This window comes from Daphnia pulicaria, chromosome 1, assembly GCF_021234035.1.
Source record: "Daphnia pulicaria isolate SC F1-1A chromosome 1, SC_F0-13Bv2, whole genome shotgun sequence".
NCBI lineage: Eukaryota > Metazoa > Arthropoda > Branchiopoda > Diplostraca > Daphniidae > Daphnia > Daphnia pulicaria.
The window spans coordinates 43256262-43283364 of NC_060913.1; the positions used below are offsets into that span (position 1 = coordinate 43256262).

At 45.1% G+C, this 27103-nt stretch overlaps 2 protein-coding genes and 1 long non-coding RNA gene across 3 annotated transcripts; 1 reads left to right on the plus strand and 2 right to left on the minus strand.

Moving 5' to 3' along the window:
• Window positions 1-2234: 2234 nt before the first annotated feature.
• LOC124324899 (CCR4-NOT transcription complex subunit 1-like) lies at window positions 2235-4228 on the plus strand. The gene is given in 7 exon segments (XM_046784395.1): window positions 2235-2252; window positions 2483-2536; window positions 2763-2897; window positions 2974-3432; window positions 3435-3563; window positions 3632-3945; window positions 4034-4228. Coding segments are annotated over 7 exon segments (1152 nt in total). The 3' UTR covers window positions 4077-4228.
• Window positions 4229-9179: 4951 nt separating this feature from the next.
• LOC124324915 (glycogen phosphorylase-like) lies at window positions 9180-10304 on the minus strand. The gene is made up of 5 exons (XM_046784396.1): window positions 10226-10304; window positions 10103-10169; window positions 9795-9873; window positions 9562-9717; window positions 9180-9490 (listed from the first exon to the last, which is right to left on the minus strand). The coding sequence occupies exons 1-5, from the start codon at window positions 10302-10304 to the stop codon at window positions 9329-9331; spliced, it is 543 nt and encodes a 180-aa protein (XP_046640352.1). The 3' UTR covers window positions 9180-9328.
• Window positions 10305-10568: 264 nt separating this feature from the next.
• Window positions 10569-11283, minus strand: LOC124320871. Its single transcript, XR_006914064.1, has 3 exons — window positions 10961-11283; window positions 10774-10861; window positions 10569-10706 (listed from the first exon to the last, which is right to left on the minus strand). It is a non-coding gene; the product is annotated as an uncharacterized LOC124320871 (long non-coding RNA).
• Window positions 11284-27103: the final 15820 nt, after the last annotated feature.

Genomic DNA, 27103 nt, shown 5'->3' on the forward strand with positions numbered 1-27103 from the left:
AATCTTCCAGAACCCAGGAACCTACCCTACAAGAAGCACTCCCTGCCTAGCAGAACAAATGGTGCTGATCCAACAGCTGGGCATCGACGCGTTTCCGGCCATATCACCCTGGCCTACGCATTACAGGTACCCTCCCCCAAGCACACAACCCCCCTGCAAAACAGTGTGGTTCCCAGGCACCAAAAAAGCATCAATGGCAGACAAAAACCACACAAAACTCCTCTTCAACTCCCTCCTACAATTACTACCAATCGGAACCCTCCTCAGCTACACCGACGGCTCGAAATCAACAAACCCCAGTACTACCACATGTGCAGTAGTGATCCCAGAACTAAACATAGAGAAGGCCTGGACCCTGAAAACCGAATCCAGCATATTCTCCGCAGAACTACAAGCCATCAAACAAGCACTCAAGACCATATACGACCTGGACCACTGCCCAACAGCCGCCACAATATTCAGCGATTCGAGCGCCGCCATTAAAGCAATCATCTCAAGCAATCAACCCACAAACGAAGCAATACGAGAGATCTGGGAACTCCTATACAGCCTTAAGTCGAGCGGCACGCAAACTACCCTAGGCTGGGTACCCAGCCACACCGGTATAGAGGGGAACGAACAAGCCGATAAACTAGCGTCCAGCCAATGCACTAACGATTCGGGAACCCAGTTGAACAACAGCCTATCCCCCAACGAAAAGATCGCTATCTACAAGAAGCACTGGGGCAACAGCCACATCCAATCACTCAAACTGTGCAAGAAAAAAACCATCGCAATGAAAACCTCCCTCAAAACAATTCCATGGCACCAACACAACGACCGCAAAGTAGCAGTCTGCCTCCATAGACTACGATCCGGACATCACTACCTCAATTCGTTCCACCACAGAATAAACCCGGAAGCGGACCCCAGCTGTAGGTACGGATGTGAAGCGATCGAAAACCCCCAGCACATACTAATTTCCTGTCCAAAAAACGAACCATTTCGCCACAAACTTCGCCAGATGTTCCTCGCCAATCAACTTGAATTCAACTACGAAACTATGCTGGGACTAAACACATCAATCGACGCCAAAACCCAGTTCAAAATACGTGACCTAACAGCAAAATTCCTAACGAAAACCTCCCTAACAAGCATAGTCTAATTAACGGTGTACAAAAACCAACGAGGGCAGGATTTCAACATGCCAACGAGCATCACAGGATAAGAATGGGGACCAGGCTTTGTTTTCGGTTGTTAGCCTTCAACCAGACCGGACGGGGTGGAATATCCTACCACACACTCCCTGCTTAAAAAAATGGAAAAGAATAACTCGCAACTCACCTCTAGACTCCAAATCAAGAAACCAACAGGGTCATGGGATCAACTGTTGGCCATCCATCAAACTCACGCTGACCAATGAGCATCACATCAAGGACCAACATCAAAAGACATCTAAAGGGAAGAAACAGAATTAATCAAGTGTACCCCCTTAAAATTGTTAAACGTAATACCCTACCAAGCCCCAACACACACAGCACCTACAATCAAAACAAACTGATACAGGTTAGCCAATGCACACAATTCTACACAAACTACACACCGAAACACACATCCACAATCATCAACTAATAATAATTCCCCACAATAGCCACACATCACAAGAAATAAACAAATCAGCCTCCATACCATCCCCATCAAATATCAGACTCAAAACAAGTGAAACGATGCAATAACCCACCCTCAACACACACACACAAACAACACATACACAAAGCAATAATTACCTGGAAACCGCCACAAGTAGAAAACAAATAATCCTTGGTATCCAAAACAGACGAAGGAACAAATAAGAACAGCCAACTCTAGTCCCTTCTCCATCTCTCCCTCCCTCCCACATTACACCGCTGCCAAAAAGAAATTCCCGGAAAGAACCTCTTCAACGTTGCCAGACCGGCAACGCCTTCCTACGCCTTAGCACTCCAGCAAACCAACCGACGGTGCGGAAGGTCTTCGTTCCTACAGAAGACCAGTGCTGCGACTCCATGTCGACAGCAATGCACCCATCTCTAACCAACCAACCAACCAGTTTGGCTGTCCCCACTGTCAACTGTAATATACTGCGTTTTTTATTTTAGTTTGCTATTGGATTTTATAATTCTAGAGTAGCTATTGAATTCGTTTAATTGGAAATATGGAACGTAAAGGTTGTGATTTAACAAGCGAAGAACAAAAGGCTCGAGTTAAGAAGTACAATGACGGTCGAAGAAAAGGTTTGTTTTTCTTAGACAAATGAAATATTTCAAATGTTAAATTTGCTTTATTTAAGGAATGAAATCTTTCGGACTATTTGCTAGTCGTGCGGATAACTCAGGAGACGGAAAAGTTCTGAACTTGTAGCTCAAAGTAGGAATAAGCAAAAGAGAGATGGTAAACTTGATTGTTTTATTCTTTGTATAACTTATTCGAAAACTAATTTATTGTTCTACTTTGATTGTTTTAGAAATTTTTTATCGGTGGCCAGATATCCATGATCAACCAGCTGATTCATTTACGGGTAAGTTATTATTTAAAACTAAAGCCAGTTTGCTCAAGATCAACCTGAGTTTTTTTTCGTGGAACAGGGTCACCTGGGACTTGCAAGCTAGGAAGCACTTTATTAGTTCAAACTACACAAGGTTTACGTCAGATTTGCACATTAAAAATCTATTTCGAAAATAGTGGTAAGTACACATCATTGTAGTGTATTCTTATTACTGTTAATACTTCATTTGGGTTTTCAGCATTACAAATCGAAGAATTGGAATGATGTTGTTCGCGGTGCGGAATTCCAGCAATTCGCTTATCATCGTATCCTAATAATGTTGTTTCTTGAGTTAAATGCGCCCGAACAAGTACTTGATTCCATCAATTTCCAAGTAAATCTTTAAATTATATATTGGTAGAAATGTCACTTGAATTGTTTGCTAATTTTTGGTTTCTTGGTTGACAAAGGTTTTGACGGCTTTCTGTCATACACTGCACATTCTGAGACCAGCGAAGGCCCCAGGCTTTGCGTATGCCTGGCTAGAAATATTTTCGCATACGGTTTTCATCGGGCGATTGCTGTTGATTACTCCCCAACAGAAAGGATGGGGGATGTATGCTCAACTGTTGATCGACTTATTCAAGTTTTTGGCCCCATTTCTACGGAATGTTGAACTGAGCAAGCCTGCAATGTTGTACAAAGGAACACTGCGCGTTCTGCTGGTTTTGTTGCATGACTTTCCCGAATTCCTTTGCGACTATCATTATGGATTCTGTGATGTGATTCCTCCCAATTGCATTCAAATGAGAAATTTGATTTTGTCGGCGTTCCCACGCAACATGCGTCTGCCTGATCCATTCACGCCCAATCTCAAAGTGGACATGTTACCGGAAATCAGTCACGCTCCACGTGTACTGACTCATTTCGCAGTTCAATGATCCAACCGCCTACGCTCAAAAAGGATTTGGACTCGTACCTGAAAACGCGCGGACCAGTTACGTTTCTTTCGGAGTTACGAAGTGTAGTTCAGGTTCACGTTTCTTCGATTAATCTTCACGTAAGAAATAATTTTTCTGTCAGCAATACTATTCTTTTTACTAACGGCGCTGACAACACTTAATTTAGGTTTCACCTGAACCTGGAATGCACTATAATTTGCCCTTGCTGAACGCATTGGTCTTGTACGTTGGCACCCAGGCCATACAATCGATACAGACCAAAGGATTATCTCCGTCAATGGCGACTAATGGCCACTCTTCTTACATGGATATCTTCCAGAGTTTAGCCGTCAACCTTTACACGGAAGGGCGTTACTTGCTCATCAACGCCATTGCTAATCAATTGCGCTATCCTAATAGCCACACGCACTACTTCAGCTGCGTTCTGCTTTGCCTTTTCGCAGAAGCAAATTCTGAGGCGATTCAAGAACAAATTACTAGGTACGTGACTGGTTCTTGTGTTTCATTATACAACCATTTTGTGATTCACGTGTAATAATTGTTCTCTTTTATCTTGACTCCTAAATAGGGTCCTGCTGGAGAGGCTCATTGTCAATCGACCCATGACATGACGATGGGACGACATGACGATGGGTGCCATGGGGATTACTCATTACATTCATTGAATTGATAAAGAACCCTGTTTTCAAATTTTGGAATCACGAATTCGTCCACTGCGCCCCGGAAATCGAAAAACTATTTGAATCGGTGGCTCTATCATGCATAGTGGTCCAAAAACAAACTCCTCAGGATGCAGAAAACCACGATTGATTAATTGAGTTCACCGACTACTTATGTACAGTTTGTGCGTGTGCTCATCTTCTTAACCAATGTTTGTTTGGATTTTTCCTACACCCTTTGGCGGTGCGTGGTGAATTGTGTCAGAACATGTCCATTTAGTTTTTTTGAACGAATGTATTATTCTTTTCTCTTTATTTGAACCCCCAGTTTTCGCTCATTTTCTCCTTCTTTCTTTGGTATCGAGTTAATCTTTCTCGCTTTCCCCCCCTCGGGTCTGCATTCACTGGGTTTTCCATGTAGTAATGTTCACTTTTAATAATACACACGAAGCAAATGGACGTATTCAAGACTTGAAAAGAGTTTCGTGTATTATCGAAGGGAAAATCTGGCCTGTGCTTCTACATATTGTCGCAATGTACAAAGTATACAGTACACAACTAAATTTGAATTGGAAATCGGGAAGAGACGGCTTCTAACATTGGAATTTCCGAAGGTATATTTATATTGTGAGGGTGATTTAAAGGTTTGACATCTTTTAATTTTTAACAGCACGGTAACTATACATGGTCAAATGGTCTTTAATGTACGAGTGTAAGAAGGACTATAGAGACAAATCAAAGTTGACAGACTTGCGTTGATTTGGCGGAGCACAGTCCAAATTATGAACCTCCTTACAGGTGACACTGCAGATCGGCATTATCTTGTTCTACATACGGTGGTGGTGGTTCGTCTGGATATTGTTCTTCAATCCCTGGTGTATTGGCAAGCTCAGTGTCTTTGGTTGTAGGGTTGGGAATTCCCAAGCCGTTATCTAAATCAATAGAACTAACGTAAAGTACTAAACCTTGATGGATACATTTTTTAACTTTTACCGGTCTTCTGTCTGTTGGCAAGTTGTCACCACCCACCACAAAGATGGATGACAATCGCGGGCGGATTCCTGCAGTTTCTCTATTTGGCCGACTGCACGCCAGGGTAGACAAAACAAAGCTTGTGGTCGCTCCGATTACTTATAAGTTACACGTTAATGAATGAATTAGCACCAATGAATAATGTGTAATAATGATTTTAAACTAACCTCCGGACACCAGTAGCAATAGATGTAGCGTACCTCGTAATTGAATATCGTAACCTACACGTAATTACGTTGATTTTTATAAGTATTAAAGCGCACTCGAAATAATAAGTGATAATATTTTTTCAACTACCGCATAGTATCCGTGTTTAATATTTTCGCAAGAAGGGCCGTTCTCAATAGGTCCATAACACGAATTGGTAGTGTTCCCCGTCGAGGAAGTCAGTTGAACAAATGGCGTAGTAGAAGTTATTCGCCTCTCCAGCAAATCGGCCACTTCTTATATTCCTTCTACAGGTGAATGATGGACGGATTTTTTACTGCTGGAATGGCGACAACGTCCGTCGGCTCCGAGTCGCTGCCGCTGGCCCTGGCCGTCTGCGAATCGTTGGCCGACAACGAGTCGCTGAGGAAGGAACTCGAGTTGTTGGTGGCGCTCGAGTTGCCGCTGGGCTTGACGTGGAGATCCCGTTCGAAGAAACCTTCCAGCAAATACGTCGGGTACGTCTCGGCCAACTTGTTCTTGGCCTTTCGTCTTTGGGGCTTCCGCTTGGGATTGCCTGCACGCATCGGCGGCGACTTGATCGACCGCCGTCGTCTTCGTCGTGGGAGGCGTCGGCGTCGTATAATATAAGTTTAAAATAATATATAAGTTGACTGCCGTGAAAAAGAGTGTCGAGCCACGGTGCTGGACCGCCCGGGACCCGAGCGACAAGGTCTATTCGTGTATCTATCCGGTATCTATACAGCCTTTTCATTTCATGGAAACGGATTCGGTGTAACACGGGGCCATGAAACAGTGAATCAGCCCGGGATGAACCCACCCGCGGTGCCCATGTCGTTCATCTACCAAAAGAAATGGGAGAGAACCCTGAATAAAACATTAAGTTTAAGGGAACCTCAAAGCAATATCTATAGCTAATATACTACGGATTGGGAAATCTTACATATATAGCAGTGGCCAGTCCGATTGAGCGGACGATTTCACGATGACCGCCCGCCACTATAGCCCACCGCATTCTGAGTCCCGGATATCACGTCAGAGGCTTCGGATGGCTCGTTATTACATTGGTAGACGAGTTTTATTGAAACAATTTCTTTCCTGACAGGTCGTTAAATATAAATCAGCCATTGAAAAAAAGGAAAAAGAAAGATGGGCCTGTCCATTTTTTATAAAGCGCCAGTTCAATTAGCGGACCTGTTTTTCTTTCTTTCTTATGTAACTATCAGAACGGTCGGATCCGGTTCTTCTAAATTCTAATCGGGTGGTGATGTACAAACACGAGCAGAGGTCGTTGTGTTCGCCTCGACTCCGTTTTAACAAAAACGATGAACAGTATGCACGTCGCATTCTATTTTTCGTTGGCCAGCGCATATCATCGCCGACAAAATTGTATTTTGTGACGAATCGTTCGATTTCAGCGTCGTCGCTGTCGTTTCCTTCAACTGCTGAAACGTCACTCCGGCCGTGTTGTAATTGTCCATGGCGTCCTCTTTCTTGTCTTTGACGCCCCGATGCCCCGGTTCTGCAGGTTTCGTTGGCGCTTGTTGCGTAAAATCAGCGCTCCGTTGTCGCTCTGGACGATCTTGGGGACGTCGGGCAACCGCCTGTCTTCAGCATCACGCAGGGTCAACACCGTATCGTCTTTGAACAGGGAATCTTATTCTTGACCGTCTCCTTGGACGCTGTCCTGGATGGTCGTCAGACTAGAGCGACTATTTATTGCAACACCGGCGACGGGGCTGGTCCAGTTGTAGCGATCGTTAGTGTTATTCCGCCTTCTGACAACGAAGCGCCGTCCACAAGGAACTGGCTGGAAAAAGAGGCCGGGGATTTGGGCCGGATGCTGTTTGATGATCCGTTGATAAAGGGGCCCACCGGCCAATTTCTGCAGTAGACCTGGAACGGGACTAGGCGGCGGAGTGGCCGATGACGACTGCCTGTTTTGCCGATTGCCGGCCTGATTGGAGGCGGCCAAGACCGAGACCAACGGCGGTGGTGCCAGTGTCAAGGCATCGACGGAAGCGTTGGATGGGTGCAGATGCGGAGGCTGTTGATCGGGTGAGCGACACAGGACGCAAGTGTATCCGTCCTTGGCGCAAAATTTCGCCTCTCGCTCGTTGCGGATGAAGTCGCAGGCGGCGTGGAGCCAACGGGTGAATTGCTGGCACTGGATGATGAGCTCATTTTGGAGCACGTGAAAGATGACGGTGACTTTAACCTCTAAAAGTCCTCACAACGGAATGAATCACCGTCATGCCCAATTGCCCATATCCGTCGACCTGCACCACAATCCAAATTCTAGGCTTATGCCGGCTTATACCTCATATTCATATTATTTTGTAAATCCAGCTGGGCCGAACTGAACCGCGTGCCAAAATGAGACAAAACACAACCCAATTAAATTCTTGCCGATACTTCTTCATGTGGATGTTTTAAAATTTAATCAAGCGGTTTTCTCGAACGAACATGGATGCATCTCGTAAGAGCTTTTCGCTTCGTTTCTGAACAAGGTCGAGCGTGATCTCTCTCCGTTAAAAAAAAACACAGGAAGAAATTGTTCTCTAGAACTAATCGTTTGTATCGTGAAAAAAAACTGAATTTTACAAGGGTTATTTAGATCGGATACCTCGGTATTCTTTGATGAGAATTTTGAGACCGAGTTGATTTTTTGGAATCATGGACGTTAATTAGATGTGCATAATCTATTCACAATGCTGTCTCCGTTCTACTTTCTCTTCTTTGGTTTTTGTAATTGTCTCCGCGAGGGCCAGTTGAAAGTGCAACTTTAAGTTGGAGCAATATGAAAAATACACAATCGTAAACAAAAACGTCCTGTGAGATTTGTAATGCGGATTTATATCTATTTCCTCATTCTCATTACATTTGACTACAAAGAAAGGAAAACAAGGTGGGATTTTGAAATGACCACAATAGTTTTAAAATGGTAAGAGAAGAAGTGGAAACTCACATTAAAGTTCTTTCTGTGACAGAAACCCTACTAGCACACATTGTCCATAGGACGTCCATTGGATATCCGACGGTCCATTTTCCGTTTGTCCGTTTAGCGTTAGCTACGGATATCCTATGGATGGTATATTTTGATCCAGATAACGGTTGGTCGCGGATGGTCATACTGGGATGTCCTATGAATGTCCATCTGGTACCAATCTCGGATGTGAAGTCAGCCGTACATTCGTGATGAGTATTGGACATCGTATGGATATCAGAATAAGGATCTGAAACGAACGATTAATTTCACATCCCAGATTGGTACCGATGGACATCCATAGAACATCCCAGTATGGACCGTGTTTTCTTGATCCAAACATTCCATCCATAGGATATCCGTAGCTGACGCTAAACAGACGGACGGTTTTCGTTCACAGGATATCCATAGAACGTCCTGTGGACATTCTGTGCTAGTAAAGAAGCTTGAATATCCCCTTTGTTTCATATTGATAAGAACAATTATAGCATTGATGCATAACACTGGCATGGCATTCAGGAGTCCCGGGTTCGATCCCCGATAAAGTTAGATCTTTTAATTTTTTCCCAAATTTTTAACTGATACCAAAGACGTCCGTTTTTTGGACGTCCATGGATATCCCAAGTTGGACGTCCACAGGAGAGGACATTAGTATATCCTTTAAACATCCATAGGACGTCCAACTGGGACATCCAACTGGATCGGCTCTGACATCCATAGGATATCCTATGGATATCTCTGTGCTAGTAGGGAACAGAACTACATCGAAGCAAGAATTCAAGAAAAATAACAAACATCAACAATAAATGACATTGTGGCTACAACAGTCTGGAGAGACGGCTTTAAAAGATTTACAAGATCGTTCTTTTCCCACACATTATTCAATCGGGTTACAACTCTTCCACTTACAGAAGATTAGTCGAGTTGTAACATGATTGTGTGATGATTACTGTGAACACGTTTTGCAAACTTTTCCTCCTATAATATGCAAATGTGACAAAATAGACGCTTCAACATTTCATTTGCCTTCCTCAATAGGCTCGTGAGGAGCAGGGAACTTATCCCACGTAGGCTCAACACCCAAAATTTCACATGCGTATTCGGCGATAGTCCTGTCACTGGAGAATTTACCAGATGAAGCAATGTTGTGGATACACATCTTCATCCAGACGCTCTGGTCCTGAATAGCCAATCACACAAAATATATTAGCTCATTTTTATTTCGAAAATTGCTTTGCTGTGTGTTTTTACCTTGTAGGCCTCGTTAACCCTTTCTTGGGCGGCCATGTAGTCGTCATAATCAGCCAAACAGAAGAAACAATCGTGGTACATAAGGTTGTTGTAGATATCACAGAACTCTTCGGGGTTGCTTGGGCGGAAGAATCCTGAAGCAATCTGGTCAATTACCTAAAAACAGTAAACACAAACATTTGCTATGTTAAGATATTATTCTACTGGATCGTGAATTTATTAAGAAAACCAACCTGCTTCAGCTGGGTGTTTGCATTATAATAGTCAAAGGCGTTGTAACCTCGCTCCCTAGCTTGCAAGTCCCAGGTGACCCTGTTCCACGAAAAAAAAATTCAGGTTGATCTTGAGCAAACTGGCTTTAGTTTTAAATAATAACTTACCCGTAAATGAATCAGCTGGTTGATCATGGATATCTGGCCACCGATAAAAAATTTCTAAAAAAATCAAAGTAGAACAATAAATTAGTTTTCGAATAAGTTATACAAAGAATAAAACATTCAAGTTTACTATCTCTCTTTTGCTTATTCCTACTTTGAGCTACAAGTTCAGAACTTTTCCGTCTCCTGAGTTATCCGCACGACTAGCAAATAGTCCGAAAGATTTCATTCCTTAAATAAAGCAAATTTAACATTTGAAATATTTCATTTGTCTAAGAAAAACAAACCTTTTCTTCGACCGTCATTGTACTTCTTAACTCGAGCCTTTTGTTCTTCGCTTGTTAAATCACAACCTTTACGTTCCATATTTCCAATTAAACGAATTCAATAGCTACTCTAGAATTATAAAATCCAATAGCAAACTAAAATAAAAAACGCAGTATATTACAGTTGACAGTGGGGACAGCCAAACTGAAAATGTAAACAAGTATAGAAAGATGCGTCTGCAAAAAGTACTAAACAGTATCCAAATTAAAAAAATTCAATTGTATTTTCAAATAAATTGAATTTGCAAAATTTAGACTGTTTACAAAAAAAATATGAAATAAAACATAATAATTAATTGAGATCCAATTAAAACAATTCAAATTTTAGTTTAAATTAACAAAACTCCATTTTACCCTATGCTTCAGAGCGAAGGAAAATTTTAACTAAACTAAGAATATATAACTGAATCTGAATGTGTATAGGGTTGTTTAACACAGGAACCTATCAAAGAACATATTTAAATTAATTGAAATACAATGGAAGCAAGTCCAATAAAAAAAAAACTTACATGTTCTTATTCCAGCCTTCATAGTTAACGATGAAGAAAATTCCACTGATAACCAATAATACTGGTAATTTCTTCAGAAAAAGGGTCCCTGGATCAATAATAATAGAATAATGGTTAATAAAATTGAATGGCTGCTAACTTTCTATAGACAGAATGTAAAATGCAGGAAAAAAATTAGCGAGCTTACCAAGCCCTACCCCATAATTGATATTTTACAAAGAAAATAGGGGTGTTTTGATGGGAAAAAAGCTGGTTACTGAAGGAAATATCACCTGTAATAAACTGAGTTACTTAATGTGATAAATATACCTTAAAATCACGAATTTACCATTTCACAGTTCCTATAGGCAAGAGAGAGAAAGATAACTGGTAAAAAAATTAAGACAAAATGACTGGAAATAGATGTACATAGGGTAAATTTGAAAGCTGAGTACGAAAAACACCACTAAAAAGCTCAAATATTGATGATAAATAAGAAAATACAGTAAAAAAATACGGGCCTATTTAAGAAAAAACAAAGTGGCCGCGAAATCAACAAATCTGGATCGACCAATTGGCCACCGCGGCAGCACTCGTTTTCCCCTACTACCCTGAGAGCGCATTTTGAGGACGAGCGTTTGAGCTAGCTCACCAGTTCCGTGTTGTTTTGAAAATCGGTTGGATGGTATCTTTTTCTTGACAAAACGATGGGAGCTCCGCGTCCAGCAAGCCGATTGCCTTAGGATTTTTGCAGTCGCAAATAGTAATATTTACTCCTGTTACCGTGGCAAAAGCGAGTGTCGACAGCAGTCCCAGCGCGAGTTTACTGTCCATCTAAAACATTTCTTTTATTAATTACTATATCTTTTTGGTGCTTTTATTGTTTCTCTTAGATTATATCTATGTTGTACTACGTTGTGCTTTGGGGCAACTCGCGCTTTGGACTTTGTCACTCTGCCGGGTGCTACAATGTTAGTAGCCTGGGGGCTCTCTCGGCCTTGGAATTTTTTCATGCGATCGGCATGTACTACCATTCGTTTCTTCCCGTCATCTGATCCGATTATATAGCTTACGTTGCTTTTCTTTTCCACCACTGTATATGGTCCTTCCCATTACATGTTAAATTTTCCGGGCACAATGGCCAACTGCTTAAATAAAATTCTGTCGCCTATTTTAAAATCAACTATTTTTGCTGTTCTGTCATGATAATATTTTTGTTTTTCTTTTGCTTCGATTAATCTATCCTTTGCTATTTTAATCGCATCATACCATTGCTGTGAAAAAATCATGTTAATATCTGTTAGATTCCGGTTTCGCGCGGGGGGCATTAAATCGTCCGGCTCTCTCGCCTCTCTTCCGTACATTAAATAAAAAGGACTATAACCCGTGCTCGAATGGACTGCGGTATTAATAACAAAAGCTGCTACGTCTAAAAAGTCTGTCCATGTATGAGGGTTGTCTTTAACATAACAAGAAATTATATCGGCAAGTGTTCGATTTGCACGCTCGACCATACCGTCACACTGGGGGCGGTAGGCCGACGTTCGAATGGCTTCTACTCCACATTGTTTATACAAGCATTCCATTACTTTTGATAAGAAATTTTGACCTTGGTCGGTCAGTACCATTTCTGGTACGCCGTGGCGCGTTATAATACTTTTATAGAAGACTTTAGCTATCGACTCCGCAGTGCTATCTGGCATTGATGCAACTGTTAGATATCTAGTTAAATATTCGCCCATAATTAAAATGTACGTATGATTTTCCGGTTCTGATGGGGTAAGTGGGCCTACTATATCCATAGCCATAAATTGCCATACGTGGTCTGGGGGAGGAATTGGGTTCAAAGGAGACTTGTTGTCTCCACCGACTTTTCTCTTAGCGCATAATTCACATTTACGTATATAATCTCTAATTTCTTTTACCATAAAGGGCCATTTAAAACGTCTTTGAATTCTCGCCGTTGTCTTCTTTACGCCTAGATGCCCCGCGAATGGGCTATCATGAAATCTTATTAATATTTTCTCTCTTAATGATTCTGGTACCAAGATTTTTCCGTCGGCCGTGCCGATTAAGCCATTATTAAATTCTTTTAATTGTTCGTCTTCGTCGAGGTCGTCCTCGTATTTTTTGTTTTCCTTTTCTCTAAGTTCCCTATCATATTCTTTCCCGTCGGCTTCAGCTGCTGAATATTCTTCCATGAATTTGGTTCGTCGTTGCTGTTCTTTTACGTACTTTTTCTTCGCTTTCTTACAAAATTCATCTTTTTCCTGTTCTTGTAAAATCATTTCTGTTGTTAGGGCTTTTATACTTTGTGTCTGGCCAGACGTTGTTATTGCCTCCTTTTGTTCTGGTATTCTACTCAGCCCGTCGGCATTTTGGTTAGCTACGCCAGGCCTAAAAACTGTTTGAAAATCGAACTCATTGGCAAACAAAGCCCATCTAATTACTTTTCTCGACATATTTTCTGTTATTTTGGGAAAGTTTTTTAATGCTTCGTGGTCGGTTTCTAACGTAAATTTCGTACCGTACAAATAATGGTAAAATGTCTTTAACGCGTGATATATTGCATATGCTTCTTTATCTGTCGTGTGCCACTTTTCTTGTGTCTCATCTAATTGCTGCGATGCGTAGGCTACGGCATATTCTACTTTTTCTCCATTTACGATTTTTCGTTGCGCTAGAACTGATCCTACTGCGAATCCCGATGCGTCTGTTTGGACAATGAACTCGAGGTCGAAATCTGGGAAGCGTAAAATCGGATTTTCTAACAAACAAGTTTTTAAAAATTGAAACGTACTTTCTTCTTCGGGGCCCCATCTAAATTCTTCTTTTTGTCCCGTTAAAATAGTCAGCGCTCTCGCTTTGTTCGCATAATCCCAAATGAACTTTCTATAATATCCTGATAATCCTAAAAAACTTTTCACATGATTCTTATTCTGCGGCGTCGGTTAGTTTCTTATTGCTTCTGTTAACCTCGGATCTGGCCTCAAGCCATCTTCTGATATAATATGTCCCAAATATTTTACTGCTTTTTGCAAAAATAAACATTTCGATAATTTGATCTTCAATCCTCCCTCCCTTAACAGATTTAATACGCATTGAATGTGTTTGATGTGCTCGTCGATAGTTTTGGAATAAATAATTACGTCGTCCAAGTAAACTAGTGCAAATTTGTGAATAACTGGTTGTAATAAATTATTCATTAAACGCTGGAAAGTTGCTGGTGCATTCGTCAATCCGAATGGCATACAATTAAATTCATAATGACCCTGGCTAGTTGTAAAAGCTGTCTTGTGTTTGTCGGCTTCCTCAATTTCTATCTGCCAATACCCGCTGATCAGGTCGAGTGTTGAGAAATAACGAGCGCCTAACAAATAATCTTTTGTTTCGTCGACGATTGGTATAGGGTATTTATCTTTTATCGTTTCCGTATTCAAATTACGAAAGTCAATACAAAAGCGTTTGGTTCCATCTTTCTTGTCAGTTAGATGGACCGGTGAACTATATGGACTTGAGCTCGGCCTAATTATATGAAACTTTAACATCTCGTTCACTTCTTTTTCTATAATGGCTAGGTTTGTTCTTGCCTGTCGTCTAGGTCGCATATATATAACTTTTCCTGTCGTCTCCATGTGATGTGTGATACCTTTAGCTTGGCCTAGTTCGCACAATTTATCTGCTATTACGTCTTTATTTGATTCTAACAGTTTGTCTATTTTATTTCTATTTACTTCTGAATTTACGTCATCGAATTTTACATTGAATACAGGTGTTTCAATTTTAACTGCAATAACTTCCTCTTTATTAATACTGCTTGCCACTGTAGCATTCAATAGTTGAATAAGGGGCGAGTAGGCGTAATTTGAATTTCCCGTATGTGCTATAAGTGAATAAGCTCTCCCTTTTATTTTATAGTTCACCCGACGGGTTTCACCGTCAAGGACAAGCGCGTTTTCAGTAATAAAATCGATGCCTAATATACACGTTTCTGACAATTGGGGTACGACAAAAAATTTCTGTTCTACTATTTCGGCGTTATCATCTAAGCTAATATTTAATTTGTATACTCCTACAATATCCATACTGTCACCACACATGCTGCGAAGGTTATCATTGTTATTTATTTTATTTTGTTTTACATCTTTTCGTAATCTGTTAAAAAATATTCTGAAACTGCACTAACTGAAGCTCCCGTGTCTATTAAAGCATAAGTGAAAATATTGTCTATCTTTACTGGTACATGAAAAAGTTTATATTGCGTATTTACATTATTCGACTTTTGCGTAGTATTTACTGTCTCGGTTCGTTCGGTGGCGCATTGCGATAATCCTGGCTGAAACGATTGCTGTTTTGATTCCTTTCCTGGTTGAATGGTCTGCCATATGTACTGTTGCTGCGATCGGTTCTTTCGCTGCTGCGAGCTCGATAATTTTTTTGTGGCCCTCCGTTCGGCCTCCAATTTTGTCCCGATCGCTCTGAGTTTCGCCGTTCGTCTCGCGTTTTTTTTTTTCGTCGCGACGTCTGCCTAGCTGTTGTTGTTGTTGTCCTCGACCGGACCAACATTCTCTACTAATATGCCCTTTCTTTCCACAGTTATAACAAGTAATACGACTATCCTGACTGTTACTATTATTTCTAACTGGCGTCTGAGCTCTTGCTCCTTCTTCTGGCCTGGTGGGTCTGTTATACGTGAATGGACTTACGCTGCGGCTTCTGTTATTTTCCGGAAAACGGACTGTTTTTAGATTATTTGTTTGCGCGTTGTTGTATGTGTTGAAGGCTGCGAATACTGCTGGGTCTCCCAAATCGACTGGTGTAGATGCCGTCGGAGGTGAGACCGGTTTCGTCGATAGTTTGTGAATCAGACCTTCCAATTTTCTTGGGAAATCCTCTCCGTTTTCTTGGGAAATAACTGAAACTGCAGAAGTTATATCTTTACTCTGTGCTATCTTTTTGACTTCAGTTACTTTTTCGCATTCTATCGTTGTATCTACTGTATTAGCGTACGTCGCATCGGCTTGTACTCTATTCCAAACTAGTGTGGCAATTTCTCTGCGTAGGCCTGCCAACAGAATTTCTTTCTTCATGTCATCTCGGACTAATACTACGTTAGCGTCGTTGCTATTTGCTGGCCCTGCACCATAAGCTATTCGATACATGTCGTCTATACGTGTTTGAAAATCCCTGACTCTTTCGCCTGGTTCCTGTTGTAAATCTTTTAATTCTCCCTTTCTAATAGCTTTTGTCATATTATCATGCAACCCTGCGATAAGTAACGCTTTCCAGTCTGCGTACACGTCTCTTTGTTGCGCTGTCAAAGAGTCATTAAAATTGGCTGCTGACTTACTTAATTTTTCTTGAAAAAATGCTATCTTTTGTTCGTCGTTCCATCCTGCTAACCGGGCTGTTCTTTCCGCTATTTTAAACCATTCTTCTATGACTAACGGACAATTACTTTCGCCTGAAAAAATTTGAATATTTTCGAGTTTTCTCTGTGCTGCTAAGGTACGCATGCCTGTTACTAATGCTGCCGTATTATTTTGTCCTGCTGTCTGCAGCGTGTCGATTGCTGCCTGAGTTAAAGCCATATCTTCGTCTGGGTATATTAAATCAAGATCAAAAGTACTGAGGGTATCGTCGTCACTATCCCACCCTCTAAAGCCTGTTGCTTCGTTTAATCAAGCAAAATCCCCGGTATAAGTGTTCCAATCAAACTCTGGTGATAAATCTGTTCTCCACAATTGGTCTAGTAATTTAGCTCGATTTCTTAAGTCCGGTGAGCCGGTTATCCGTTATTCTTGCAAACGTTTAATTATATCATCTACCGGTAGTCGAATAAATTCATCGACGTTATCAAAAATGCTAGTATCTGTTTCTGTTTCTACCGTTGGTCTCCACTTAATTTCCTCAGTAACTCTCGGGATCGGTGATATCCCACCTGTTGCCTCTGCAAGTAAATCGGACTCTACTGGTGTATGAGGGGCTGACTTTGTTTTCTGAAGTTTTGTTAAATAGACTGTAACCTCTGCTGGTAAGGTAACTCGGCCAATTCGAACCTTACGAGATAATCTACAGATAGGAAAATTTTGGGTCGAAAGTTCGTCGAATTTAGTTTCTAATATTCTTATTTCCCTAGTTAATTTATCTCCTTTCGTTTGCAAGCACCGTCTTGCGTGACCTGTTGTTGCCCTAGCGTCTTGTATTGATGTAATTATCTTATTTCTTGCAAAATTTAACTGTAATAATTTTACTGCTACTTTCTTTTTACAATAATCTAATTGGGCCTGGTTCAAGTATTTAAAATTAGGGCCAATAACTGGTCGTTCACCGTTGTCGTCTAGTGTACTAACATAATACTTGGAGTGATCTAAATTCGGATTCATCCGATCTTACCTTGTTGAGATTCCAGGTGCCGAAAAAAGGCAAGGTCGCCAATTGTAAGGTGGGGTTCCTTACGGAGACAATGATGAGACGAGGTAGCTTGAAAGAGTAACTTGTATTGGACGTGTCAGTCCCAAGGGGGTACAGCAAGCGAGAGAGCAGCGTTGTAAGAGAGCGAGGGAAAAGTGTACAAGCGGTTTATATTGGGGATAAGTGACCGGTCAGCACTTGCAAGCTCGAAACGGCTTGCCACGCCAGCCCGGAACGACTTGCCGCGCCAACCTGGAACGACTTGCTGCGCCAACCGGGAACGACTCGGGAAGATGAGCTGCCCTGCAGTTCCCGCGTGACGTCGGGGGTGACGCTGTGGTGGTGACGTCCGTGGTGCCGGTCGTGACGTCGGGTCGTGACATCGGGGCGTGACGTCAGTGGCGGCGGCCATCTTGAAGAGGGCGGGGCTGCCGCCGGGGCATTACATAGACCCGCATAAAATCATCGATGCGGGCTGACTCTTCCATCTGCCACCGGACGTCGCAGATCGACAAGCGGACTGCAGCCGATGCAGCGAATATCTCATTATATAAATGACCTAGGCCCGGCCCAGGATAGCAGATATCAGTACCCGATTCTGCGTACCACAAAAACCGGGCCTGTCGAAACGAGAGGACGTCGCGATACTTCGCGTAACCGGGATAATGACTAAAAAGAAAAAAGAAATAGGGCGGAAAAAAAGGGCAAATCAAAAAAAAAAAAAAAAAACATTTTTTTCTTTAAGTAGTCAATAAGTAGACATATAAATGTTTTTCTTTTAAACAAATTCTCTATTAAAACTTTTTAAATAATTCAAACTAATCAAATAACCTACTTACCAATAATAAAAGTCCGTCGATCCCACTTGCCGAAAGTCATCTTGACTCGACTCAGGGATATCAAAACCAGGATGAAATTCCCCGAACGCCATTTCGATAAACGAAATGCGTTGAAGATTCGTTAACGGAAGCCACACGGATACGAGTTCACACACGTCTCCAGTTATAAGCTCGACCGCTATAAAACTAAGTGCTTTTATCACTTTAACAAAATTCTTGATAACATCTTCAAAGCAAAAGGAATGTGTCATATCGACGAAAGAAGTGGAGACACTAAAGAATATTGGCGAAACTTCCATTTCTTTTCCTTTATTGACTTTATTCCTTTCCTTTTTTTTTATTTTTGGAACATGGGAAATATGGAAGAAATCGGGACTTTAAGCATCACATCTACCCCTCACCAAATTCGACTCGGACGGCTGTCAAGACCTGTCACTCCCGGTCGCCGCGGGGGGGAGGGAAACAATCCTAAACAAATATTTGTTCTCCCTATATATATGTTTTCTCTATATCTTGTTATTAGGAGACTAATTCTTTCCCTCAGAAAAAGGGAAGGATACAGAATACACACTGAAGACAGGAAATTTTATGCATACCCCAACTATTCAATTATTTAGTTTAAAAAATGGTAACGGTAACTGCCCACCCCAACATGAAACATGTTGTCTGTCTACTCTCAGCAAGACTATATACTCTTTTAGGCTCCTAGTTGTTTCCTTTACGGTTTCTCCGTATGATAAACTTTAAGTAACAATATAACTCGTTAGGGTTGTTTCTTTTTACTTCCATATTCTGGGGTTTTTCTTCTGTTTCAATTTCATCTTCAGCCCTTTGGCTGGTTTTTATATGTATTCTTTCTATTAATGTCTTGCAACATTTATCTTTTCGTTGGACAATGATCTGATCCATTGTTTGGATCCATTGTCCTTTTTCTAACTTCTCTCTTAACTTTATTGTCAGCCCTTTTGACTGGTTTTTATACGTATTCTTTCCGAGTATGAACTATCCCTATTACCGGTTAATATTTACTGGTTATCAGCCCGTTGAAAACATAACTTTGAAAAAAAATAATGAAAAAGTGGATAAAATGAAATGCATGTTTATCCATTAAGTTATGTTCTCAATTTATACAATTATCCTTTGGTAATGGAATATGCCTTAATCAACAATTAGAGGACTAATTCTTTCCCTCAGAAAAGGGGAAGGAATGTAATGAGCCACAATAACCCGGGGACGGAGCGCAAAATGTAAAACTGACAGCGGGAAGATTAACAGCAAGAGCCGAGCCAATTCTCATCTGTCATTCACGATTGTAATTATGTTACACACCCGCGCTTGTCACTCATCAGACCCATGATCATACCGTGCACCATCCGTATAAATACTCCCCGATCTGTAGCAATAAGTTAGAGTTCTCTCAGCTCTCCTTCAAGCTATAGCTCCAGCTCCAGAAGTAAGATCACCCTTCTCATACTTTCTATTGTGTACTTGTATGCTTATATGTGCTGTGAATGAATATACGGGCTAGCAAATAAGTCTTCTACACTCTTGTTAAAACCATTTTTTAATTACAGGATGTGTAAATCAATGTCCAATACACCATTTCAAGTCTATTGAATCAATAAATTTATAGAGCAATTCATGAACAAAAAGTTTTAAAAAAACGAACATCACAGCACTTGAATTTTTTAAAATTTTTCATTTTATTTAAGTTTTTTTTTCGGGTAGTGGAGTTCTATTGTCAAGCACTTGAGTTCTGCATAGCAGAGCACGCCAGAGCACACCAGTAAACGCCAGAGCACGCAAGTGCACGACAAGGCACGCCAAGGCACGCCAGAGCACGTCAATGCACGCCAGTGCACGCCAGTGAACGCCAGTGAACGCCAGAGCACGCCAGAGCACGCCAGAGCACTTTAGAGCACGCCAAAACACGCCAGAGCACGCCAGAGCATACCAGTGCACGCCAGTGCACGCCAGTGCATGCCAGAGCAGGCCAGTGCATACCAGTGCATGCCAGTGCATGCCAGTGCATGCCAGTGCACGCCAGTGCACGCCAGTGCACGCCAGAGTACGCCAGTGCAAGCCAGTGCACGCCAAAGCACGCAAATGCACGCCAGTGCACGCCAGAGCACGCCAGAGCACGCCAGAGCACGCCAGAGCACGCCAGAGCACGCCAGAGCACGCCGGTGCACGCCGGTGCACGCCGGTGCACGCCAGAGCACGACAGTGAATGCCACAGCACACCACAGCACGCCAGTGCACGCCAATGCACGCCAAAGCACGCAAATGCACGCCAGAGCACGCCAGTGCACGCCAGAGCACACAAGTGCACGCCAATGCACGCCAGAGCACGCCAATGCACGCCAGAGCACGCCAGTGCATGCCACAGCACGCCAGTGCACGCCACTGCACGCCAGAGTACGCCAGTGCACGCCAATGCACGCCAAAGCACGCAAATGCACGCCAGTGCACGCCAGAGCACGCTAGAGCACGCCAGAGCACGCAAGTGCACGCCAGTGCACGCCAGAGCACGCCAGAGCACGCCAGAGCACGCCGGTGCACGCCGGTGCACGCCAGAGCACGCCAGTGAACGCCAGTCCATGCCAGTGCACGCCAGAGCACGCCAGTGCATGCCAGTGCACGCCAGTGCATGCCGGTGCACGCCAGAGCACGCCAGAGCACGCCAGAGCACGGTAGAGCACAGCAGAGAACAGCTCAGAACTTGAAGTTGCTATAACATTTATTTCTCTTGTTAAAACCATTTTTTAATTACAGGATGTGTAAATCAATGTCCAATACACCATTTCAAGTCTATTGAATCAATAAGTTTATAGAGCAATTCATGAACAAAAAGTTTTAAAAAAACACATCACAGCACTTGAATTTTTTTAAATTTGTCAAGTTATTTGAGTTCTTTTGTCGGGTAGTGGAGTTCTATTGTCAAGCACTTGAGTTCTGCATAGCAGAGCACGCAAGAGCACGCCAATGCACCCCAGTGCACGCCAGAGCACGCAAGTGCACGCCAATGCACACCAGAGCACGCCAATGCACGCCAGTGCACGCAAGAGCACGCCAGAGCATGCCAGTGCACGCCAGTGCATACCAGTGCATGCCAGTACATACCAGTGCATGCCAGTGCACGCCAGTGCACGCCAGAGTACGCCAAAGCACGCAAATGCACGCCAGTGCACGCCAGAGCACGCCAGAGCACGCCAGAGCACGCCAGAGCACGCTAGAGCACGCCAGAGCACGCAAGTGCACGCCAGTGCACGCAAGTGCACGCCAGTGCACGCCAGAGCACGCCAGTGAACGCCAGTCCATGCCAGTGCACGCCAGAGCACGCCAGTGCATGCCAGTGCACGCCAGTGCATGCCGGTGCACGCCAGAGCACGCCAGAGCACGCCAGAGCACGGTAGAGCACAGCAGAGAACAGCTCAGAACTTGAAGTTGCTATAACATTTATTTCTCTTGTTAAAACCATTTTTTAATTACAGGATGTGTAAATCAATGTCCAATACACCATTTCAAGTCTATTGAATCAATAAGTTTATAGAGCAATTCATGAACAAAAAGTTTTAAAAAAACACATCACAGCACTTGAATTTTTTTAAATTTGTCAAGTTATTTGAGTTCTTTTGTCGGGTAGTGGAGTTCTATTGTCAAGCACTTGAGTTCTGCATAGCAGAGCACGCAAGAGCACGCCAATGCACCCCAGTGCACGCCAGAGCACGCAAGTGCACGCCAATGCACACCAGAGCACGCCAATGCACGCCAGTGCACGCAAGAGCACGCCAGAGCATGCCAGTGCACGCCAGTGCATACCAGTGCATGCCAGTACATACCAGTGCATGCCAGTGCACGCCAGTGCACGCCAGAGTACGCCAAAGCACGCAAATGCACGCCAGTGCACGCCAGAGCACGCCAGAGCACGCCAGAGCACGCCAGAGCACGCTAGAGCACGCCAGAGCACGCAAGTGCACGCCAGTGCACGCCAGAGCACGCCAGTGAACGCCAGTCCATGCCAGTGCACGCCAGAGCACGCCAGTGCATGCCAGTGCACGCCAGTGCATGCCGGTGCACGCCAGAGCACGCCAGAGCACGCCAGAGCACGGTAGAGCACAGCAGAGAACAGCTCAGAACTTGAAGTTGCTATAACATTTATTTCTCTTGTTAAAACCATTTTTTAATTACAGGATGTGTAAATCAATGTCCAATACACCATTTCAAGTCTATTGAATCAATAAGTTTATAGAGCAATTCATGAACAAAAAGTTTTAAAAAAACACATCACAGCACTTGAATTTTTTTAAATTTGTCAAGTTATTTGAGTTCTTTTGTCGGGTAGTGGAGTTCTATTGTCAAGCACTTGAGTTCTGCATAGCAGAGCACGCAAGAGCACGCCAATGCACCCCAGTGCACGCCAGAGCACGCAAGTGCACGCCAATGCACACCAGAGCACGCCAATGCACGCCAGTGCACGCAAGAGCACGCCAGAGCATGCCAGTGCACGCCAGTGCATACCAGTGCATGCCAGTACATACCAGTGCATGCCAGTGCACGCCAGTGCACGCCAGAGTACGCCAAAGCACGCAAATGCACGCCAGTGCACGCCAGAGCACGCCAGAGCACGCCAGAGCACGCCAGAGCACGCTAGAGCACGCCAGAGCACGCAAGTGCACGCCAGTGCACGCCAGAGCACGCCAGAGCACGCCAGAGCACGCCGGTGCACGCCGGTGCACGCCAGAGCACGCCAGTGAACGCCAGTCAATGCCAGTCCACGCCAGAGCACGCCAGTGCATGCCAGTGCACGCCAGTGCATGCCGGTTTACGCCAGAGCACGCCAGAGCATGCCAGAGCACGCCAGAGCACGGTAGAGCACAGCAGAGAACAGCTCAGAACTTGAAGTTGCTATAACATTTATTTCTCTTGTTAAAACCATTTTTTAATTACAGGATGTGTAAATCAATGTCCAATACACCATTTCAAGTCTATTGAATCAATAAGTTTATAGAGCAATTCATGAACAAAAAGTTCACACATCACAGCACTTGAATTTTTTTAAATTTGTCAAGTTATTTGAGTTCTTTTGTCGGGTAGTGGAGTTCTATTGTCAAGCACTTGAGTTCTGCATAGCAGAGCACGCAAGAGCACGCCAATGCACCCCAGTGCACGCCAGAGCACGCTAGTGCACTCCAATGCACGCCAGAGCACGCCAAGGCACGCCAGTGCACGCCAATGAACGCAAGTGAACGCCAGTGCACGCCAATGCACGCCAGAGCACGCCAGAGCACGCCAAAGCACGCCAGAGCACGCCAGTGCACGCAAGTGAACGCCAGAGCACGCCCGTGCACGCCAATGCACGCCAGAGCACGCCAATGCACACCAGTGCACGCCAGTGCACGCTAGTGCACGCCAGAGCACGCCAGAGCACGCCAGAGCACGCTAGAGCACGCCAGAGCACGCAAGTTCACGCCAATGCACACCAGAGCACGCCAATGCAAGCCAGTGCACGCCAGAGCACGCCAGAGCATGCCAGTGCACGCCAGTGCACGCCAGAGCATGCCAGTGCACGCCAGTGCACGCCAGAGCACGCCAGTGCATGCCAGTGCACGCCAGAGCACGCCAGTGCATGCTAGAGCACGCTAGAGCACGCCAGAGCACGCCAGTGCACGCAAATGCACGCCAGTGCACGCCAGAGCACGCCAATGCACGCCAGAGCACGCCAGTGCACGCAAGTGCACGGCAGAACACGCCCGTGCACGCCAATGCACGCCAGAGCACGCCAATGCACACCAGTGCACGCCAGTGCACGCCAGAGCACGCCAGAGCACGCCAGAGCACGATAGAGCACGCCAGAGCACGCAAGTGCACGCCAATGCACACCAGAGAACGCTAGTGCACGCCAATGCACGCCAAAGCACGCCAGAGCACGCCAGTGCACGCCAATACACGCCAGAGCACGCCAATGCACGCCAGAGTACGCCAGTGCACGCCAGAGCACGCCAGTGCACGCCAGAGTACGCCAGTGCACGCCTTTGCACGCCTTTGCACGCCAATGCACGCCAGTGCACGCCAATGCACGCCAGAGCACGCCAATGCACGCCATAGCACGCCAGTGCACGTCAGTGCACGCCAGAGCACGCCAGACCACGCCAGAGCACGCCAATGGACATCAGAGCACGCCAATGCACGCCAGAGCACGCCAATGCACGCCAGAGCACGCCAGAGCACGCCAGAGCACGCCAGTGCACGTCAGTGCACTCCAGAGCACTCCAGAGCACGCCAGTGCACGCCAGTGCACGCCAGAGCACGACAGAGCACGCTATAGCACGCCAGAGCACGCCAGAGTTCGCCAGTGCACGCAAATGCACGCCAGTGCACGCCAGAGCACGCCAGTAAACGCCAATGCACGCCAGAGCACGCTAGTGCACGCCAATGCACGCCAATGCACCCCAAAGCACGCAAATGCACGCCAGTGCACGCCAGAGCACGCCAGTGAACGCAAATGCACGCCAAAGCACGCAAATGCACGCCAATGAACGCCAGGCAACGCAAGAGCACAAAAGAGCACGCCAGTGCACGCCAAAGCACGCCAGAGCACGCCAGTGCACGCCAAAGCACGCCAGAGCACGCCAGTGCATGCCAGTGTATGCCACTGCACGCCAGAGCACGCCAGTGCACGCCAGAGCACGGTAGAGCACAGCAGATAACAGCTCAGCACTTGAAGTTGCTATAATATTTATTTCTCTTGTTAAAACCATTTTTAATTACAGGATGTGTAAATCAATGACCAATACACCATTTCAAGTCTATTGAATCAATAAATTTATAGAGCAATTCTTGAACAAAAAGTTTTAGAAAAACGCACATCACAGCACTTGAATTTTTTAAAATTTTTCAAGTTATTTGAGTTCTTTTGTCGGGTAGTGGAGTTCTATTGTCAAGCACTTGAGTTCTGCATAGCAAAGCACGCCAGAGCACGCCAGTGCACGGCAGAGCACGCCAGTGCACGGCAGAGCACGCCAGTGCACGCCAGTGCACGCCAGAGCACGCCCGTGCACGCCAATGCACACCAGAGCACGCCAATGCACACCAGTGCACGCCAGTGAACGCCAGAGCACGCCAGAGCATTTCAGTGCACGCCAGAGCACGCCAGAGCACGCTAGAGCACGCCAGAGCACGCAAGTGCACGCCAATTTACACCAGAGCACGCCAATGCACGCCAGTGCACGCCAGAGCATGCCAGAGCACGCCAGTGCACGCCAGTGCACGCCAGTGCAAGGCAGTGCACGCCAGAGCACGCCAGTGCATGCCAGTGCACGCCAGAGCACGCCAGTGCACGCCAGAGTACGCCAGTGCACGCCAATGCAAGCCAAAGCACGCAAATGCACGCCAGTGCACGCCAGAGCATGCAAGAGCATGCCAGTGCACTTTAGAGCACGCCAATATACGCCAGTGCACGCCAAGCACGGTAGAGCACAGCAGAGAACAGCTCAGCACTAGAAGTTGCGATAATATTTATTTTTCTTGTTAAAACCATTTTTTAATTACAGGATGTGTAAATCAATGACCAATACACCATTTCAAGTCTATTGAATCAATAAATTTATAAAGCAATTCTTGAACAAAAAGTTTTAAAAAACGCACATCACAGCACTTGAATTTTTTAAAATTTTTCAAGTTATATGAGTTCTTTTGTCGGGTGGTGGAGTTCTATTGTCAAACACTTGAGTTCTGCATAGCAGAGCACGCCAGAGCACGCCAGTGCACGCCAGAGCACGCCAGAGCACACCAAAGCACGCCAAAGCACGCCAGTGCACGCCAGTGCACGCCAGAGCACGCCCGTGCACGCCAATGCACACCAGAGCACGCCAATGCACACCAGTGCACGCCAGTGAACGCCAGAGCACGCCAGAGCATTTCAGTGCACGCCAGAGCACGCCAGAGCACGCTAGAGCACGCCAGAGCACGCAAGTGTACGCCAATTTACACCAGAGCACGCCAATGCACGCCAGTGTACGCCAGAGCATGCCAGAGCACGCCAGTGCCCGCCAGTGCACGCCAGTGCAAGCCAGTGCACGCCAGAGCACGCCAGTGCATGCCAGTGCACGCCAGAGCACGCCAGTGCATGCCAGTGCATGCCAGTGCACGCCAGAGTACGCCAGTGCACGCCAATGCACGCCAAAGCACGCCAATGCACGCCAGTGCACGCCAGAGCATGCCAGAGCATGCCAGTGCACTTTAGAGCACGCCAATATACGCCAGTGCACGGTAGAGCACAGCAGAGAACAGCTCAGCACTTGAAGTTGCTATAATATTTATTTTTCTTGTTAAAACCATTATTTAATTACAGGATGTGTAAATCAATGACCAATACACCATTTCAAGTCTATTGAATCAATAAATTTATAAAGCAATTCTTGAACAAAAAGTTTTAAAAAACGCACATCACAGCACTTGAATTTTTTAAAATTTTTCAAGTTATATGAGTTCTTTTGTCGGGTAGTGGAGTTCTATTGTCAAACACTTGAGTTCTGCATAGCAGAGCACGCCAGAGCACGCCAGTGCACGCCAGAGCACGCCAGAGCACACCAAAGCACGCCAAAGCACGCCAGTGCACGCCAGTGCACGCCAGTGCACGCCATAGCACGCCCGTGCACGCCAATGCACACCAGAGCACGCCAATGCACACCAGTGCACGCCAGTGAACGCCAGAGCACGCCAGAGCATTTCAGTGCACGCCAGAGCACGCCAGAGCACGCCAGTGCACGCCAGAGCACGCCAGAGCATGCCAGTGCACGCCAGTGCAAGCCAGTGCACGCCAGAGCACGCCAGAGCACGCCAGAGCACGCTAGAGCACGCTAGAGCACGCCAGTGCATGCCAGTGCACGCCAGAGTACGCCAGTGCACGCCAATGCACGCCAAAGCACGCAAATGCACGCCAGTGCACGCCAGAGCACGCGCGTGCATGCCAGATCACGCCAGTGCACGCCAGTGCACGCCAATGCACGCTAAAGCACGCAAATGCACGCCAGTGCACGCCAAAGCACGCCAGAGCACGTCAGTGCATGCCAGTGCATGCCAGTGCACGCCAGAGC